At 50.3% G+C, this 19,265-nt stretch overlaps 1 protein-coding gene across 1 annotated transcript in view; it reads right to left on the bottom strand.

The window, feature by feature from the left end:
* Positions 1–3,992: 3,992 nt before the first annotated feature.
* HCN4 (hyperpolarization activated cyclic nucleotide gated potassium channel 4) overlaps positions 3,993–19,265 on the bottom strand; it is a 128,910-nt gene continuing 113,637 nt past the window's right edge. The window contains exons 4-8 of the mRNA XM_043989716.1: positions 15,299–15,517; positions 8,210–8,356; positions 7,670–7,910; positions 6,118–6,282; positions 3,993–5,719 (exon numbers count right to left, since the gene is read on the bottom strand). Coding sequence (XP_043845651.1) covers positions 4,272–5,719; positions 6,118–6,282; positions 7,670–7,910; positions 8,210–8,356; positions 15,299–15,517 — 2,220 coding nt within the window. The 3' untranslated portion in view covers positions 3,993–4,271. The remainder of the gene's footprint in view (positions 5,720–6,117; positions 6,283–7,669; positions 7,911–8,209; positions 8,357–15,298; positions 15,518–19,265) is intronic.

Genomic DNA, 19,265 nt, shown 5'->3' on the forward strand with positions numbered 1-19,265 from the left:
TCCGGTGCATTCACCGTTTTTCTGTTTTTAAAAGTGGAAGATTCCAAAATGGCCAGCTCTGCGGGGGGAGGGGGAGGACGGCGCCCGGGGCGTGGCTGGGTGGCTGGGGGAGGGCGATGAAGATGGGGCGTCCGGGGTCCCAGGGCACCCTTCCCCCAGCCCGAGCTTCTCCACCACTAGCCCTCCGTGGGCGGGGCCACGATTGCTCCCGTGTGGAGTGCCCTCGAGGCTCCCCCCTCCCACCACAGTCCCAGCAGAAGATGGGGAGGCTGAGCCTCGCCCTCTCTGTGGTTCACTTAGGAGACTCACGGCAGGGACGCGTGCCGGGCCACACCGGCTTCCCCTGCGCCTCTCTCCTGCCCGCTCCATGAGGGGCACCGGCCCTGCTCGGAGGCAGAGGACGCGGAGGCCTCTCTTAGCTGCAAGATTTTGAGAACACAGGGAACGCGCCCTCTCTCCCTCCCACCCCACCCCACCTCACTCCAGAAAAAACCCACCTCCCCAAACCGACAGGTCCTGCGCCTGAAAACCCGCCATTAAAGCCTTGATCCCTGGTGTCTGCAAGGTGTTCTGAGAGCCTAGTTAGGGGCTGCCAAAAGTCCCCCACCCTCACCGTGTTGGTGGGTGGGCACGGGAGGCTTGGCTCACACCCCGGACCACAGGATCTTTGAGCTGGAAGGGAACTCATAGGTCAATCAGGCCAACCTCAGTATGCGTCAGCATCCCTACCCAGCACAAAGTCCCCGATGGGGTTCAGCCACTCGCCTCGAAGCCTTCCACTAATAGGAAACACAGTTTCACAAGGCTGACCGTGCTGTAGTCTGTACCCTGCGAAGCCTAACCCAGTTCCCGTCTGGCCTGACATCTACCTTTGTACCACTTCTGCCCGGGCGTGGCTCCCCTTAGCTCTGCCCTCTGGGGCCAAGCAGAAGACAGCTAATCCCCCAGCCACCGGCCGGGTCTTCAGTGCCAGGAGGACCAGGCTCACATGCCCCATAAAGTCTTTTTTTTTTTTTTTTTTAGCGCGGAAAGGTCACTGACAACACAGCAAACTAACCAATCAGATCCTTCCATCTGGCACGGAAAGAGCATGGCCCTGGGGCCTGGGATACCAGAGTAGGGCCCAGGGGGGATGGCATTGCCAAAGACAGATCTTTCCCGAATCTGACCGTCTTAGGCTGGGCTGAGCCTCGGCATGACTGATCTCCTAATAATAATTAAAAAAAAAAAAAAGACCAGCTGGCCTCTCCTTCCCCACCCACCAGGCCAGCTGAGCGAATGGAGAATCCCTCCTCCACCAAGCCCCCCAGCTCCAGCCGGTTTTGTTGGGGATAGGGCTAAAAGCCTAGAGAGGCTAGGGGCCCCTTCCAGCCCTCGTCTTGTGGTGTTTCTTTCTGCCCTGGTTACTCCGCCCCCCACCTCCCAACTGAAGGGATGCCCACCGGGGTAGAGCCTCCTCCAAACTCCCTCCAATTCCTGATAGGAAGCCAAGCTGCTCCAGTGGATTTTGATGTAGACGTCTGGCTTTCTTCTGAGATAACCTTATCTCAAACATCTGCGGTTTAGAATTCTGGATTCCCTAAGGTCATTCAAGGAGTAACTCAGTCTCTCCTAGTGCTCCAAGCCTATCATCCCAGTTCTGGCCCCCCCGGTTTTTTCCTTCACAGTCCTGACTTAACGGTTCAAGTTCGCTTACCAAGGATCCTCTTGCAGCCTGAGGTTGAATAAGGAACTAAGGTATAAGGGGGAAGGGAATCTCAGAGGTCATTTCTTTGCTAAAGGCTGCCTTACAAACTCACCTTAGCATGGAACTCAGAGAGAGCAGCGAATGCCCCCACCTGACCTCACAGTCAGTTAATCCATCCATCAATCAAAAACCCCATTTATTAAGCACCTGCAGTCTCCCCACTGCTGCACTGAGGAGATCAGGATTGCCTGACCTGGGTCCACAGGAATGGGAGGCAGGGTGAGGTGGCAGGAGGGAAGAGTAGAATGTCAGGAAGTCTCAAGAGGGCTTTCTGGGGAGGGCTCAACTGGAGGCAGCATAACCAGAGCAGCCCCACCCACCCAAATTCTTCCCACTCCAACCCTGGGCAAGGTCTTCCCTATTTCCATCACATCCCCTACTCCAGAATCTACAGTGGCTCCCCATTGACTCTGGGACAGAGCAAGTCCAGAGACGACCTGAATTCTGCCATTGATTAGCTCTACAAATGACTTTGGGCAAGTTACTTCTGTTTCCTGATCTGCAAAATGAGGAGGACTGGACTAGAAAGACACCTTCTAGTTCTAACATTCCATGACCCAGTAATTGGGCTAACGTATAAATTCCTCAGCGTGGCATTTGAAGCTTTACAAGTACACCTTGTATATCCATTCTTATATCAAGGGGTTCTCCAAAACTCACCCACTTCAGCCAGTTTGGTCTCCTCATGGTTCCCCCATCCTACCATTACCTTGGCACACCCCCATTCTACCATACATGGAACATCCTTTCTCACGCATATCCTTCCTCTTCAAGGCCAGATGAAGCCCCCTTCCCTTTCCTACTTTCCCCTTGGAAGCCTTCACTCATGGCCCTAGTTCACAGTGAGCTCTTCCCCCTGTACCCTCCCCCAACAAAACACTGTCTTCACCCTTCGTTCAGCCTTTATCACCTACTGCCTTATTTTGGTACTTGGTTTTCTTTGTAGCATTCAAACAAGACTTGGAGTTTCCTGAGGACAGGGAGTGCTTTCCCCATTGTACCTAGCACCAGGCTAGGCACATAGGTGATGTGTAGAATTGAAAGGAAGCCATTTGAGGGGAGCCATATGGCCACGGGAGACCTTTTGTGTGGCTGACAGTCCATCCTTGGCTGCCAAGCGACAGCTGGACACCTCCCCACACCGATGCTGCTGTGACACCGACAGTCCAGCCCCACTGTTCTCTGGGACTTAGGATGGTGACTGATAGGGGGCAGGGCAGGAGACGATCTGGGATCCTGACCTTTAAAGGGCCTGAGTGTGGGGTGGTTTGCTCAGGCCCTCCAGCTTTGTCCATTCCCCCATTCTCAGGGAGGGACTGTGCTTTTAGCTGGGAGGGTTCTGCCTCATTGAGGCAGGCAGGCAGGCGAGGGGCAGCTGGAGAGCAAGGCAAGACTCTGAAGTCCATCCATCTGGGAGCCCTGTCCCCAGGGAATAACAACTCCCCACAATAAAGTGGGGCAGAGAGGACCTGGAGAGAGGAGCCTTAGGATATTGGAGCTGGGAAGACCCTTATTAGGGATCAACCAGTCCAATCCCCTCACTTGAGAGATAAGAAGGGGAAAGGATTTAGCCCAGGTCCTGCCCCACCTCCAGGCAGACCTGGGATTGAGACCCAGGTTTCCTGGCTCCCCAAAGAGGGGGCTTTTGATTGTAGGATGTGGGGATAGGAGGGGGTTGGGGTAGGTGGGGGACCCTGCTGAGATGTTGGTGGAAGTGACTCAACTCTATCCCAGCTGTAGAAGTCCCTGAGGCTGAGGAGGGATGCTGCCCGGGGCCATCAGCTCTGGGGACGGAAGTTCTGTACAAAGCTAGGCCCAATGTACACTATGGCCTGGGCTGCCAGGCACTGTTGGGTTAAAACTACAGCAAGTGTCTGTTTTTGTCGTTATCTACATGGCTATACAGGGCGCTAGGTGGCTATACATGTACACTTCATACATACATACATACATATACATAGCTAGAGCTCATTAGGTTCAAGGTAGAAAATTGCTAGGCCGGCCAACCCTGACCCTCCCCCTTCCCAACGCCATCAGACCCTTCCCCGTGGGAAGAGGGAGGGGGGCAGAGGTTGGGGTTGAGGTTGGGTAGGGGATGGGATGCTCTTCAGCCCCTGGAGCTCAGTTGCCTCTGATCAGGGGCCAAGGACACCCGCTAGTCTAGAACAAGGGGGGGGGTGCATTTTTTTCAAGGAAACCCTTTCCCTTGGCCAATCCCACCCCCGGACCCATCTGGCTCCCCAGGACATATCTGACTCCCCGCCCAATCCCTCCCTCTGGGGCTTTCAGCCCCTCCCTCCCCCCTTTCCTCAAGTGGTAAAAGAATCTATAAAAGCAAGTGACCCCCCAAATCTACAGCTCTAGGAATGCCTGGTGTTCTCCTGTCCTGGGCTGGTGTGTGTGTGTGTGTGTGTGTGTCAGGGGGGTTATTATAATGATTACTGTTATTGTTATTTTCCTAATCACAGTTAAACCAGAAGGAAAACATAAAAGAAAGTTTAGGGGTAAGAGTAAGAGCCCAAGTTCATAGATTAGAAGGCAGTTTGGAGCGGACAGGTGGCTCTGGGGCACCCACCAGTCCTGTGGATTCTCGGCCCCGGGGGGCGGCAGTCAGGGAGGGTCCCCCCGTAGAGGCAGCTTCAGCCCCAAACAATGGTGGGGGTGGGGGCAAAGAACCTGAGGATGTCTGCCGAGGCAAGGTGACCCTCTGGGCCGGGCCTGTGCCAAAGGGCCTTCCAAGGGGTATCAAACCCCCGCCCCCACCCCGGAAAGGCGGGAAGGCAGCCACGGACTCCCCTGAGGAGTGAGGGGAGCCCCGGAGCAGCGTCTGAGCCCCATCCTGAGGGAGGGCTGGTTGAGAGGCTGAGATGAGCTTGAGGTCCTGTGTGAGGCGGCCCGGGGCGAGAGGTGGGGTGCCCCGGCGCTGGGGGATCTGTGGTGGGGGGCTGGAGGCAGGGGGCAGAAGCAGGGAGCCGTGGGAACCTGATGCCCGGGGTGGGGCACATTGAAAAGTTCTCCCTGGGCCTGGGCTCTGACTGGGAGGGCTGAGGCCTCTGGGTGTGAAGGCCATAGAGGACACCCCTCCGGAGGCCCCCATGGCAAAGGGCAGCCTCTCCGGCTGCATCGGTGACATCCCTAATGCACTTGGTGGGACAGAGGCTGGGGAAGAGGCTCCAGGTGGCTGAACCAGCTGACCTGGGCTCGAGGATGGGGAGCCAGAAGAGGCTGGAGGTGGCAAGAAGTGTTCTAGGAGCCCCAGGCCCCCCGTGGCCCCAGCCAGGGGCTGCCCCTGAGCACCTGGAGGGGACCGGGTGCGGCTGGGGAGTGGGGTGAGCAGGGGTGAATCAGAGGAGGACAGGGAGCCGCCCGAAGCCTTCTGGAAGTGGCCAAAGCCAGTGGCGGCTGGGGTGGTGGGTGCTGCCGAGGCGGTCTCAAGTGGGGAGCCGCAGGCTCCCGGAGGTGGCGGTCCAGGACCAGCAGGTGGAGAGCTAGCTGAAGAGAAGGGGCCGAGGCCTGCCGGGGCGGAGAAGCCAGCCAACTGCTGGATGTGGAAGGAGGACGAGGACGGCGTGTCTAGCTGGGATGGGGTGCTGGCTGGGGAACCCAGAGCAGACGGGATCAGGGAGTGGAGACGCTTCAGGTGCCTCGGAGTCTGACCAGGACCCAGAGAGCCCAGCCCAGAGCTGGCGCCTGTTGGGGGCCGGAAGATGGCGGCAGGGAGGCGGGGGTGGTGGGTGAGAGCAATGGCCACAGAGGTGGTGGCAGCAGCTGCCTGTAGCGGGGCCTGGATTAGGGGGGTCCAGATGACTGGTGTGGGTGTAGAGGCCGCAGCGGACTGGACGTGGTGTGCACAGTGCGCCATTTCTCGGTCATGCTGCACAATCTGTTGGATGATCTCATTCTCCTGGTAGTTGAAGACTCCTGAGTTCAGGTCATGCTGGACTTTGTGCAGAAGGATGGAGTTTTTCTTGCCTGGAGGGAGTGGAAGGAGGGAAGGATGGATAATCACAATCAACCAACCAACCAACACAGATGAAGTGTCCACCATGAGTCAGCTACTGTGCCTGGCACTAGGCAAAAGTTACAATCTTGCCCTTAGGAGCTTTCATTTGATTGGGTACAACAGTGTGGATGCATATGGGCATACACAAAAGAGATGAGGTGATGGAGGGAGAGAGAGCTGAAGTTCAGGAGAAGATAATGCCAGGCCCCGGATGCTCTCCTTGCATGTGACTTGTGCCAAGTCCTCAACTCTGTCTGAGTCTTAGTTCTTCCCGCCATAAAACGAGGGGAGTTGGTCACACTGTCCCCATTCCCTTTTGCTTAATCAACATGGCCCATTACAGGGCTCCCCTACCCCCACCACTCACCAATGCGGTCCAACCGATCCAAAGCCACAGTCTCAAAAGCCCGACGCATCATGGGATATTCCTCCAGAACCTCATTGAAGTTGTCCACAGACAGTGAATACAAGCGGCAGTAGGTATCAGCACGGACACTGGCTGTGCGCCGCCCTCTCGTTAGCAGGCATATCTCTACAGGGTAGAGACAAGGCAAAAGATGAAGGCAACATGAGATATGGCACTGGGGCAAAGACCTCTCAGGTTCAGGGGTTTCTGTCTTTCAACAGTTCCAATTTGGGACAACCTTAAAATGAAACCTTGGTTGTAGTTCTGGTTTTTAAGAATTCTGATCAATGAAATGCAATGATAAATCAAATGACAGTTTTTGGAGAGACTGTGGAAAAACAGGCACATCAGTGTACAATTGGTAGAGTTGAGGATTCGTGCAGTTTTTCCAGAAGGCAATTTGTAACTATGCCTAGAAAGTTATTAACTGTTGCATCCTCTGATCCAGCAATACCACCACTGTGTATATATTCCAAAGAGATCAAAGAAAGAGGAAAAGGACCCACAGGTACACAAATATTTATATTTTCTCTTTTAATGCTGACAAAGAACTGGAATGTAAGGAAGTACCCATCATTCAGGGACTGACTGAACAAATCATGTGAATCATATGAATTTGATGGAATACTATGGTGAAATGATAAGGAAGATGTTTTCAGAGAAATTTGGGAAGACATATGAACTGATGCAGGGTGAAGTGAGCAGAACCAGGAGAACAATTTGCATAATAACAACAATATCATAAATACAAACAACTTTGAGTGACATAAGAACTCTGAGCATTTTAATGGCCAACTATGATTCCAAGAGGACCCATGATAAAGCCAGCTGCCCATCTCCTGACAGAGAAGGGAGGATAAGATCAGGGTGAAGAATGAGACGTATACTTTGGGCTAGGGTCAGTACAGGAATTCTTTAATTTTTTGTTTGATATATTTGTCACAAGAGTTATGTTTTTCTTTTCTATATTCAGTGGGTAGTGAAGAGTTGAGAAGGAGAGAAAATTAATATTTGTTGTTTGAAAAAATACAATTTAGTTAAAATAGTTTTAAAATAGAAAGCCTTGGGGGCAGCTAGGTGGTGCAGTGGATAAAGCACCAGCCCTGGATTCAGGAGGACCTGAGTTCAAATCTGGCCTCAGACACTTGGCACTTACTAGCTGTGTGACCCTGAGCAAGTCACTTAACCCTTATTGCCCCGCAAAAACAAAAAAAGGAAGCCTTGGTGTCTGACCCAGATGGTCAGCCCTGCCCCTCTCCCTCTGCCCATCTCTTCCATTTCTGCTCTCTGGCCCTGATGACTTTCACTCTCCCCATCCTGGGCTGCAGTCAAAATCTCAGCTGTCTGTTTCTCCCTGCTCTCCCCGCCCCCCCAGCCCCAAGGTTTATCAACCTTCAACCCCACTGTACTCCTCTGAGTGGACCAGGGAAGTGTAAGAGGGTTGCTCTTCTAGCTCAGGCCTTGGCAGGCTGTAGCCCCCATCAGGGCCAGGGGAGGCAGAGCGTGATCTCACCTCCAAAGTAGGAGCCATCTGCCAGCTTGGTCTCTTTATTACCCTTGGTGAGGACGCTGACCACGCCATGCTGAATGAAGTACATCTTCTTGCCGATGGTGCCTTCCCGGATGATGTAGTCACCTGGCTGGAAAACCTCGAACCGCAGCTTCGTCAGCATCGACGTCACAAAGTTGGGGTCCGCATTGGCAAACAGGGGCATGGAGGCCACCAGCTTTCGACAGTTAAAGTTGATGATCTCCTATTCAGTCAGCCAGGGCAAAGGTGGGGAGAGAAGGGCGGGACAGGGACATGAAGGAATAAGTACAGAATCAGGCAGGGGAACACCAGGAAGGATGAGGTAAATGAAGAAGAAAGAAGGTGAGAGGGAAAGAGGAATGGAGGAAGGAAATAATAAGAGTCCAGAATGAGAGCAGGGACCAATATTATTAGGGTTTCTTACCCTTTTCCCTTTGCCCCCCTTTCTAGGCCCCTGCTGGAAGATGCATGTAGGGGAGTGGGAGCTCGAGCCCCCTTCCTCCCATTGCTCCTCCTGCTCACCTCCCGTAGTGGCTCACTCAGCTCGCCCAGGATGCTCTCCTCATCAAACATCTTGCCCTGGTAGCGGTGCTCATAGTAGTCATGGATGCGCTGCCGGGTGTCAGGTGGGAGTTTGTGGAAGGACATGTACTGTTCCACTTGCTTGTACTGGTTGGGGGAGAGAAGGGGCAGATGTCACAGGGTGGGTCAAGGGAGAGAAGGAAGAGTGAGGACCCTGTACACAGCCCCGCCCTGAGGAGCCCTGAGGAGCCCTGGTGTGAGAGGAGAGCAGAGGCTTGGATCTCACCTCTGCCACTTACCCTCTGTGTGACTTTGGGCAGGAACTTGCCCTCCCCAGGCCACAGTTCCCTCATATGCAAAATGAGGGAGTCAAATCCAATGGCCTCCAGCTCAATCTATAATCTACAATTGTACATACTACAATCTGTCGTCCCCAATGACCTCTCTGGACCTCAGTTTCTTCAACTGTAAAATGACAGGGCAAGAACAGATGACCTTAGGGATCCCTCCCACTCCAGATTCTATGATCAAACTCAAAAGAGGCCTGGGCTGGCTCATTAGGTAGTGAGCTCCCTGTCACTTGGGGTTTCCAAGTGAATCCTGGATGACCATTTGTCAGAGATATTTTAGAGGAGCATTCTTGTTCAGAGATGGGTAGGACCAGGCAGCCTCAGGTCCCTTTTTCCTTCCTGACATCCTGGGGGAGGAAGAAATGACCGGTTCCCTCAATATATATATAAAACCTGGTGCAGCACATTGTGAAGCTGGCAGATGTTCCCTGAGTCTCCCCCTGGTGGTGGAGCCTGAAGCTGTAGATCATCCAGGTAGGGAGAAGCAGGCTGATGTGGAGGATGGGGGACGGGGGAGGGCACAGCTAGGCGGCACAGTAGATAAAGCACTGGCTCTGGATTCAGGAGGACCTGAGTTCAAATCCAGTCTCAGACACTTAACACTTACTAGCTGTGTGACCCTGGGCAAGTCACTTAACCCTCATTACCCTGAGGGGGAAAAAAAGCTCTGGCCTCAGGAAGGGTGCCCACAGGAAACTGGAAGAGCAACGAGGGAGGGGCTAGGAGATGAGGCCAGGGAGAAGATGTAGTCAGGTCAAACCCTGGACACCCTAGACTCAATGGCTGGATTGGAGGTATGTTAGATTCCCAACTCTGAGATTTAAATCATAGGGGGTTTTAAGCTGGCAGGAACCTCAGAGAGCAACTAGTGCAGCCCCATTGTTTCCTAGATGAAGAAACTGAAGCCCAGGGAGTAACTTGTCTAAGGTCACACAAGGAATAAGTAGCAAAGCCGACATTCGAACCCAGATGCAGGTTCTACAAATCCAGAAATCCCAAACTCTTTCAATGCTCTCAAAAATTAACCTCAATTTTATCTTCATTCGTTCCAGGGCCAATATATTCCTTCTGAAAGCCCCACCTTCTTCCTCAGGGGGCCACAGGAGAGAACGTAGAGGGTGTTCTTGTTTAGAGGAGGAGAACATTAGCAGGCTGGGCAGAAAGGCAGTGGAAAGAAGCCTGGGGAAGGAAGGAGTCCCATATGGAGTCCTAACCCTGAGACCTGGGTTCAAATCCCAACTTGGCCTTTTTACTTGTATGACCTTGAACAAGTCACATCCTTCCTCTGAGGCTTAGTTTATTCATCTGTAAAAGAGGAAGGTTGGGGGCAGCTAGATGGCACAGTGGATAGAGCACCAGCCCTGGAGTCAGTAGTACCTGAGTTCAAATCCGGACTCAGATACTTAACACTTACTAGCTGTGTGACCCTGGGCAAGTCACTTAACCCCAATCGCCTCACTAAAAAAAAAAAAAAAGAGGAAGGTTGGTCTTGATGATTCTTGGGGGCTCTTCCAGCTCTGAGCCCTAGGTTCCTAATGTAACTGAGAGAATCAGAGCACCACTGGATACAGGAATGAGCAGGTCTCAGTGGTCAAGGGCCAGCATAAGGGTCCCTGTTCCACCCAAGATCAGGGGACACCTGACCAGTAAAAGCCAAGTAGGACAGCAAGTAGACAAGGAAGAAAATAGGAGCCCCATTTGGCAGAGGAGAGAGTTGGTCTCCTTCCAACGGAGTGTCTTGTTTCCTCACACCCCAAGGCAAAGCCCCATAGATGCTCATGGTGCCATTGTCCCCAGGGGATTCTTAGCCCAACATCAGATCACAGGTCACCAATGTGCAATCAGGGTCTGTTAATTACCAGTTTGCTTCATTCATTTCACAAGTATTGAATACATCAGGCACTGGAGATTCAAAAACCCAAACCAATAAATAATTCCTGCCTTCAGGGAGCTTACATTCCCTTACAAGGAAGGAAATAACAAAGATGTATATGGATGAAAAATATACATGAGACAAAAGCAGAGTGATTTTCAGGGAGTGAGGGTTGGTTTGGAGATGGGGCATCAGCAATCCTAGACAGGTCTCCGGTAGGAGGTGGCATTTGAGTTGGGTCTAGGGGTTCTTTAAGGCAGACATGGGAACTAGTTTACGCCAAGGCAGAATGTGGTGTAAGGTGAGCCTCAAACATGGCCGGAAAGTGGCGTTCACGAAAGACAGGACGGAGGAAAGTGTCTGGGAAGGTGACTTGGAGCCAAATTGTGAAGGGCTGTCAGGGCAAAGCAGAAGAATTTGTATTTTGTCCTAGAAGTCTGTACTGATGTAATACCCTCATTACTTCTTGCACGGTAGAATTAATTGTGATCATTATAATAGCAACCAACATTTTTGTTGCTGGCATCAAGAACAGGTCATAAATTTAGAGTGAGAAGGGAATTTGTAGCTCATCTACTCCAACCTATTTGTTTTGGAGCTGAAAATGAGACTGAGACAAGAGAGGTGACTTATTCAAGGTCACACAATGGTTGGTGCCCAATCCAGCCTTCCTCCCATGGCATCATAACTCTGTACCAAGAATCCCAGCCTAGAGTGGTACAAGGCTCTTGTTATCGAGATAAAAAGCCCCTGGCTGTATGACAGGAGCTTTACTCCATCCAGTGGTCCTGACTTCCATCATCATTTGACGGGGGCTTGGACCATGCAGAAGGAATTAGTGTCACATGAACACTGTACAGAGGTGTTTGTGTTTGAGGGCCATGAGTCTGTGTGAGGAAAGCAAGTGAGGCATAAGTGGGGAAGGTATGTGCCCATGTGTAGCTGTCCTGCAGGCAGCTGGCACCAGACTGTTTACACTGTCAGGATTCCCATGGCCATGTGCACTTAAAATTAAGAAGGCCAAGGTCATGGGTTTGAGCCATATTGGGGGTAAATGATGTCCCACAGAGAAAACCCCAACTCTAACAACAAAGCCATCTCTAACCCAGCCATGTACTAACACTAAATCCCCCAGACAGCTCCATCCCTAACTCTAATCCTAGACTGAGCCCTAACCAGGGGTGTGCTGGCAAATGTTTAACAACCAGATACGGGGGTGGAGGAGGAAATGTACATACAACATACTGGTGTGTTATTAACATTTTCTTCATCACTTTCTTAAATCTAGACAGTTAAGAAAATAACAAACCAAGCTCTGTTTGGTGGTATTTGTTGTCTTCTGGGGTGTAAATGCTGACACTGAAAATTTAACAATCAGCTCTTGGAGCTGACTCCAGCATGCCCTTACCCCTAATGGTGATAACAGGCTGAGCCTGAAACCCAGTACCCACCTAATTGTTCTGTAACTCAAGGTACAGAACGATCCTTAGACTTAATCTCATACTGAGTCATAACTTTGACTGCAGACTAACCTCTACAGACCAACTGACCCCTCAACTCTTTCACAGAATGACTCCAATTTTGACCAAACGATGACCCCTAATCCTGGCCACAGACTGATTCTCTAATCCTAGTCACAGACTGACCCATTGCCTGTGATCATCTATTTATTGTTGCATCAGTGGGGAGACTGGTGGGTAATAAGTTATTTCTCCTAACAGACACTTTTCTGAAGGTTAGTTAGGTCCCTCTTCCTGTCCTCTTCCATAATCATGATGGCTTGAACACTGTCAGACAATATGTACACCCATTTCATAGATAGGCAAAATAGTGATGGAGCTGGATCTGAACCAAGAGGAAGCAAAGGGAAATTGGAGATAGGGAAGGAGTAGGAGGGAACAGAGCCTAGACCTGGAGCTTCCCTGGTCACTCCCCAGTCCTTGTGGTCAGTTGGAGGCAAAGGAGCTCTCAATATCTATTCCCTTGGGTCCCAGGGGCTGAACAAGTAGCTTCCCAGGGGGTTCAGCCCAAGATGGCTTGGGAAAAAAAAGATAGTAGAATTGATAGGGTCAATGCTGGGGAGTGGGTCCTAGGCTAAGTTGTACTGAGGCAGCCAGTAGGCTTAGCACTGGGATGGGGATGGGTCAGGGGGGTATTAACAAAGGGAAGGGGGGGTAGCTAGGTGGCACAGCAGATAAAGCACCGGCCCTGGATTCAGGAGGACCTGAGTTCAAATCCGGCTTCAGACACATGACACTTACTAGCTGTGTGACCCTGGGCAAGTCACTTAACTCTCATTGCCCTGCAAAAACCAAAAACCAAAACAAAACAAAAAAACAAAGGAAAGGGAATAAGTATTTATATAGAGCCTACTATGTGCCAAGCACTAGGAGGAAAAGACTCAGAAGCCCTCTGCCCCCTACAAACCTCTTCTCTAGGCAAGGTCCTGAGGGCCTACCACATGACCCCATCTTCAACCTATTGAACACCTACTGGAGCGGATCAGGTTCTACTCTTCCAGGAAGCCTTCTCTGACCACTGCACCCCATCCATCCTCTCTCCCTCCTCTGAGTACTTTCTGCCTCCTGGAAATGTGGCTGAGCCAAGAGATATGCACACAGTGGGGCTCAGTAAGAGCTAAAGACCGTTCTTTCCTTACCCCTCCATCAAGGCTCCTCACCCTTTCTATAACAACAGAAACTTCAGCTTCCATTCAGTCCTCGGCTGGGGCAGGTCAAGGTTGGGTGAGGGGAAGGTGAGGGAGCTGAGTAATAATTATCCATGAATATTAATGCAGCCATTGCCAGGGCAGATAAAGTCACCTGGGCCCCTGGAGAGGCAGGAGTGGCTGAGAGTGAGGGCCAGAGCTCATTGGGCAGGAATCTCAGGCTGACCAGCTGTTACTGAGGTTGCAGTTTCCCATTGGCCCCAGTCCCTCTGTTTTTCGAGGGAGCATCGCTAGCACTGGGCATTCTGGGGATAGGAAGGATGGATACCCATCCCAAATCACACCGATATCTATGTGCAAAGTACTGTTACACATACGCCTGTGGCCCTGTGTGTTCAAGATTCTCTACAACTTGATTCTAACCTAGTTTTCCAACCTTGGAGTCAGTGTGGTATCATCAAGGGAACATAGGATTTGAAGGCAAAGTACCTGAGTTCGAATCCTGGCTCAGCAACCTACAACCTGTGTGACTTTAGACAAGTCACTTAACCACCCTGGGGGTGCTTCCTTACCTGTGAATGACAGGCTTGGACTTGATGACCTCTAAGATCCCTTCCATCTCTCTTTTTTTTTTTTTTTTTTTGCAGGGCAGTGAGGGTTAAGTGACTTGCCCAAGGTCACACAACTAGGAATTGTCAAGTGTCTGAGGCTGGATTTGAACTCAGGTCCTCCTAAATCCAGGGCCAGTGCTTTATCCACTGCGCCACCTAGCTGCCCCCTTCCATCTCTAAATCTCTGATCCCCATTACCTCCAGGATCAGACATAAAGTCTCCTGCTTGGTGTTCAAAGCCCTTCACAAGCCGATCTCTTCCAATACTTCCAATATCTTTACTCCCCTCCATGAACTCCAGGATCTAGCAACATCTGATCTCCATGCTGCTCCTCACCCAAGACCCTCCATTCCCCAACTCCATGTTTCCAATGTCCTCCTCATCTCACCCTTTTTGCTTTCTTGGCTTCTTCCAAGGCTTAGTTCAAACTAATCTGATTCTGGAGGCCCTTCCCGGTCAGGGCCTTCCTTCGGACATTGCCGCCTGCCCATCTATTATTGTGCATCTGTCTCGTCTGTCCATAGCTGTTGGCGTGTGGTCACCCCCAAGTGAATTCCCTGAGGGCAGGCACCATCTTTTGCCTTCCTCTCAGTAAATGCTTGGCTCCTGACTGACCAGTTTCAGGATCTGTTTTTCTCCAGATGTTCTCTGCTTAGTTAATGATGCTCACTCCTCTCTCCACTGTGACCTTAGGGATTTCAACCCATCCTTGAAAGCACAACCCAAATGCTGCTTTGTACAGGAAGCCTTCCCTGATTTTCCCCCACCACCAGCCTCATTCCCAACCTAGTCATGATCTTTGCCCTATCAGACCTTACTCTGTGCTCTGTATCTCTCAGTCTAGTTCTACTTTTCCAGCATTATCTGTGATCCCATGTGGATCTCCACCGTGGCCTTTCCATATATGTGAATTGTGACCTCTGTGTCCTTTCCACACATGAGAACTGTTCGTCTCCACCTCTGCTATTCCTTAAGCCTTGCATGCCCTCTCTCCTCTGCTCCACCTACCCGCCCTTCCAGGCATAGCCTCCTCCTCCCCTCCTCTGAGATCCTATAGTACAATCCTGTCTTCAGTTGTCCCCTACTTCTCCCAATTAGACTGTGAGCTCCCTTAAGGTGACTCTTTCAAAGCACCTGGGGCATGGAGTGTCGGTAAACACTTATTGAAGAGCCCACTCCTTCTCTCCCATCCCAGGAGAAGGCCATCAGACAGGTCACCCTAGATGTTCCCCAGCCTGCCTTGGGTTCCATGTACCAAGGAATCCTGGTGGTACTGGAAATAAGCAAACAGCACTCACACCAAGAAGCAGCAGGGCATAACAGGGCACTTGTTCATCATAAAGAACACTAGAGTTGGATTCAGGACACCCAGGCTAAAGCCCCAGGTCTCTGTTTACTAGCCATGAGACTGTGGGCAAGTCCTGTTACCCCTCTGACTCAGGTTCCTGTAAAAATAGGGCTAATGCCCATCATCTCATAAGGGGACAGTGAGAGGGAGTGAGTCATGAACACCAATCATCTCGCCAGCCACCAAGGGCTATTCCAGGGAGGGAGCCCCTGCCCAGCCCAGGGCCCCCCCGACTCACCTTCTCCTGGTACTGGCGCCTCGAGGAGTCCAGCGACTGGATGAGGGCCGTGGCGTGACCGATGAACATAGCATAGCAGGTGGCACCCACAATCATGCTAAGCATGGTGAGCCAGACGTCCGACATGCCCACTGGTGCCTGCTTTCCATAACCTATACAGAGCATGTGGCTCATGGCCTTGAACAAAGCATAAGAGTACTGCTTCCCCCACGAGTCGTTCTGGAGACAGACAGACAGACAGACAGGCATACAGACGTTAGCTTCCACTCCCACAGAACAAGGCACCTGGTTTAGGGTTGAAATAATAGAGCCCAAACCACGGAAAACCTCACAGGGGAAGACTCATATGAACAGATGCAAAGGGAAGGAAGGACAATCCACACATTAACCACTAGAATGTAAAGAAAAACAGTTGTGAAAAGCTTCAGAACTGTGATTGGCAGGGGCATCTAGGTGGTGCAGTGGATAGAGCACCGGCCCTGGATTCAGGAGGATCTGAGTTCAAATCCGACCTCAGACACTTAACACTAGCTGTGTGACCCTGGGCAAGTCACTTAACCCCAATTGCCTCACTAAAAAAAAAAAAAAAAGAACTGTGATTGGCAGTGACCAACAGGACTTCAGTGGTCTGAAAGGAGAGCATGTCTCTCTACTCTCTGTGGAAAGGTGGTGGGCTATGAGTACATTCCTCCTGAACACTGAAGATGCTCCCATTGCTTATTCCAGCCACAAGCTTTATCTTTCTTTCTTTTTTCCTTCCTTCCTTCCTTCCTTCCTTCCTTCCTTCCTTCCTTCCTTCCTTCCTTCCTTCCTTCCTTCCTTCCTTCCTTTCTTTCTTTCTTTCTTTCTTTCTTTCTTTCTTTCCAGGTCAATGAGGGTTAAGTGACTTGCCCAGGGTCACACAGCTAGTAAGTGTCAAATGTATGAGGCCAGATTTGAACTCAGGTCCTCCTGAATCCAGGGCTGGTGCTTTATCCACTGTGCCACCTAGCTGGCCCTCACACGCTTTATCTCAATGAGGCTATGACCTCATATTTGCCTCCCCACCTCCAAAGTTTTCATATACAGTTATCCCTTCCACATTGCAGGGGTTAGGGGAATGGCGCTCCCTCAAGCTGGAAAATCTGCATAAAATTTTTGGGCCCTTCCTTTGTACCAGAGATGAAGTCTGAATTATTATGATATTAAACGATAAAATGTTGATATTCTCCTATACTATACAATTATTTTATGCATTTCTGAGTATCCAAACCTTTCCTGTTTCATCTGCTAGCCTTCACATGCTGTCCACAACTTCTACAAAACTCCCCCAAATTTCCCACTTAATTTCTTATGCTGATCCACACTATATCGAATGGGAAAAGTCATGATGGGGAAGAGATAACTGCACTTTGTGCATCATAGCCACTCTGTGCCCTGCTCCTTGGGAAAGTCTCTCGGCTGAGTTGAACCCAGATGGATTGAGTATTTCCCCTTGTGAGTCAGATATGGCCCACAGGCTGATTTGTTTACTCCACCATGGATAGACCAGGCGGGTTCTGTTATGTGGGGAGGGAGTGGATAGGTGGAGGGGGCAGTGAAAAGGGGAGAAATCACTGAAAAGTGACAGTTACGTTTTAAAAAATCAATAAAAAGGGGCAGCTGGTGGTGCAGTAGATAGAGCACCGGCCCTGGATTCAGGAGGACCTGAGTTCAAATCCGACCTCCGACACTTGACACTTACTAGCTGTGTGACCCTGGGTAAGTCACTTAACCCCAATTTCCCGGCCAAAAAAAAAATCTCAAATTCTCAAATGACAACAGAGGCAATTATCCTCCAAAGGGCCAGGAGTAGAGATGGGGTTGGGGGGGGGGGAAGGAAAGGGTTAATGTCTTAAGGACAGTGGGGTTTGCTGTGCAAAGGCAGCAACAAAAGATTCCTGCTCTATCCCAGCCAATGCAGCCCAGGTTGTTGGAGTGAGGTCACATGCCTGGTAAGAGGCAAAGCTCAGCCTGTCTGAGTTAGAAACATGAAACAGGGACAGTCCCGTGACTTATTTTGGCACTTTGACTCCCCCAAATTACCCATTTCCCAGCAGAGGCTTCCATCTCAGTCTAGAGGATGAGGCAGGAGCAGGGCCTACACTCGGGCCCTTCTCCCTGTAAAGACAGGATCCAGCCCAGCTCACTGGTTAGATTCCTAAGGAAGGCTCTTGACCTCTCCTCCCTTGGTGACTAGGGGCTTGCCCAATCACTCTCTCCACTCAAAGCCTACTTCCCAGTACAGGCATCTTTCACTGAACTTCATGGCATAGAAATGATATGGGTTCAAATCCTCACTTCAGACCCTCACTGATTGTATACCCCTGGAAACAGTATATCAGCCTCAGTTTCCTCGTTTTGTAAAATAGAGATACAATTCATGGTACCTACCTCAGAGGGTTGTTGGGGGGGGGGGCAGGCTTGGATGATAGCATGAGGATCATTCCATTACAAAGTCCCCCTTGCAAACTTAATGGGACTATGTCAGGATCTAGAGGTCATCAATATATTTTTCTTTTCTTTTTTTTTTTTTTTTGCAGGGCAATGGGGGTTAAGTGACTTGCCCAGGGTCACACAGCTAGTAAGTGGCAAGTGTCTGAGGCTGGATTTGAACTCAGGTCCTCTCCTGAATCCAGGGCCGGTGCTTTATCCTAGAAGTCATCAATTAGATTACATACCAGGCAATTGACCTTTAAAACACCTTTCTACAAAGTAAAATCCATTGAGTCTCACTGTTAGAGAAGAGCCAGGGAGATCATAGATTCTTAGAGTTGGAAAGGTGAGACCTCAAAGTCACCTGGTCCAACCTTGGCATTGGTTATCCAATCTCTGCCTGAACCCTTCACAGAAGGTGTCCTTAGGACATCCTGCTACTTTTTTGGACAGTTCTTATTGTGGAGAATTTTTTCCTTAGGTTGAGCCAGGATCTGCCTCTCTGTGATTTCAATCAATTAGTTAATCAATCATTTAATAAGCACCTACTGTGTGCTAGGAAGAGAAGGAAACCATTCTTACTTATCAGCTTATAGTCCGGGGGTGAGACACAACAAGGACACTTATAAATAGATGGAATAAATATAAAGAGAATAAATGTAAGATTAAGGGAGGGAGGGAGGGAGGGCACCAGCAGCTGCGAGGAGCATGGAGGAGGAATCATTAAAGTCTTCCTGTAGAATGTGGTACTTGAGTTGTGCCTTGAAGGAGAGGGCTCTGTGAGGTGGAGGTGAGTGGGGAGTACAGGTATTGACCTTGAGTCAGGAAGACCCGAGTTTAAATTCAGCCTCTAAAACTTATGAGCTGTGATCCTGGGCAAGTCACTTAACTTCTGTCTATCTCAGTTTTCTCAACTGTAAAATGGGGATGATAAATAACACCTACCTCCCAGAGTTGTTGTGAAGATCAAAAATATTAGCAAAATGCTTAGCACAGTGCTTAGCAGATGAGGAAACTGAGGCAGGTGAAGGTTAAGTGACTTGCCCAGGGTCACACAGCTAGTAAGTATCTGAGGTAGGATTTAAACTCAGATCTTCCTGATTCTAGGTCTAGCAATTTATCCACTGTGACACCTAGCTGCCATTTATTTGTAAACTGTGTGGCACAGTGCCAGGTATATAGTTGGTGCTCAATAAATGCATATTCTTTTCCTTCCAAGCACTTCCTGAGGCACTTGTTTTCTAAAGCTACACAAGGACATAAGGCAATTCTTTCAACACTTAAAAGGCTATGATTATGCTACCTGCTCCCAAACTTCTCGCCTTTAGACATCTACTTCTCTGAGCCCATCCCCGTAAGACTTTTATGATCTTTTGCATTTATGACGAGCATGCTCTCATAATGGATTTTAGCTCAGCAGTTTTCTTATGGGACCTTGATGATTTTCTATATTCATCCTCCATCTATCTTCCTCTCTTCTATCTTGGGGATTATCCTTTAAACATGTGAGTTC

Source organism: Dromiciops gliroides, chromosome 2 (genome assembly GCF_019393635.1).
Source record: "Dromiciops gliroides isolate mDroGli1 chromosome 2, mDroGli1.pri, whole genome shotgun sequence".
In the NCBI taxonomy this organism is placed as follows: domain Eukaryota; kingdom Metazoa; phylum Chordata; class Mammalia; order Microbiotheria; family Microbiotheriidae; genus Dromiciops; species Dromiciops gliroides.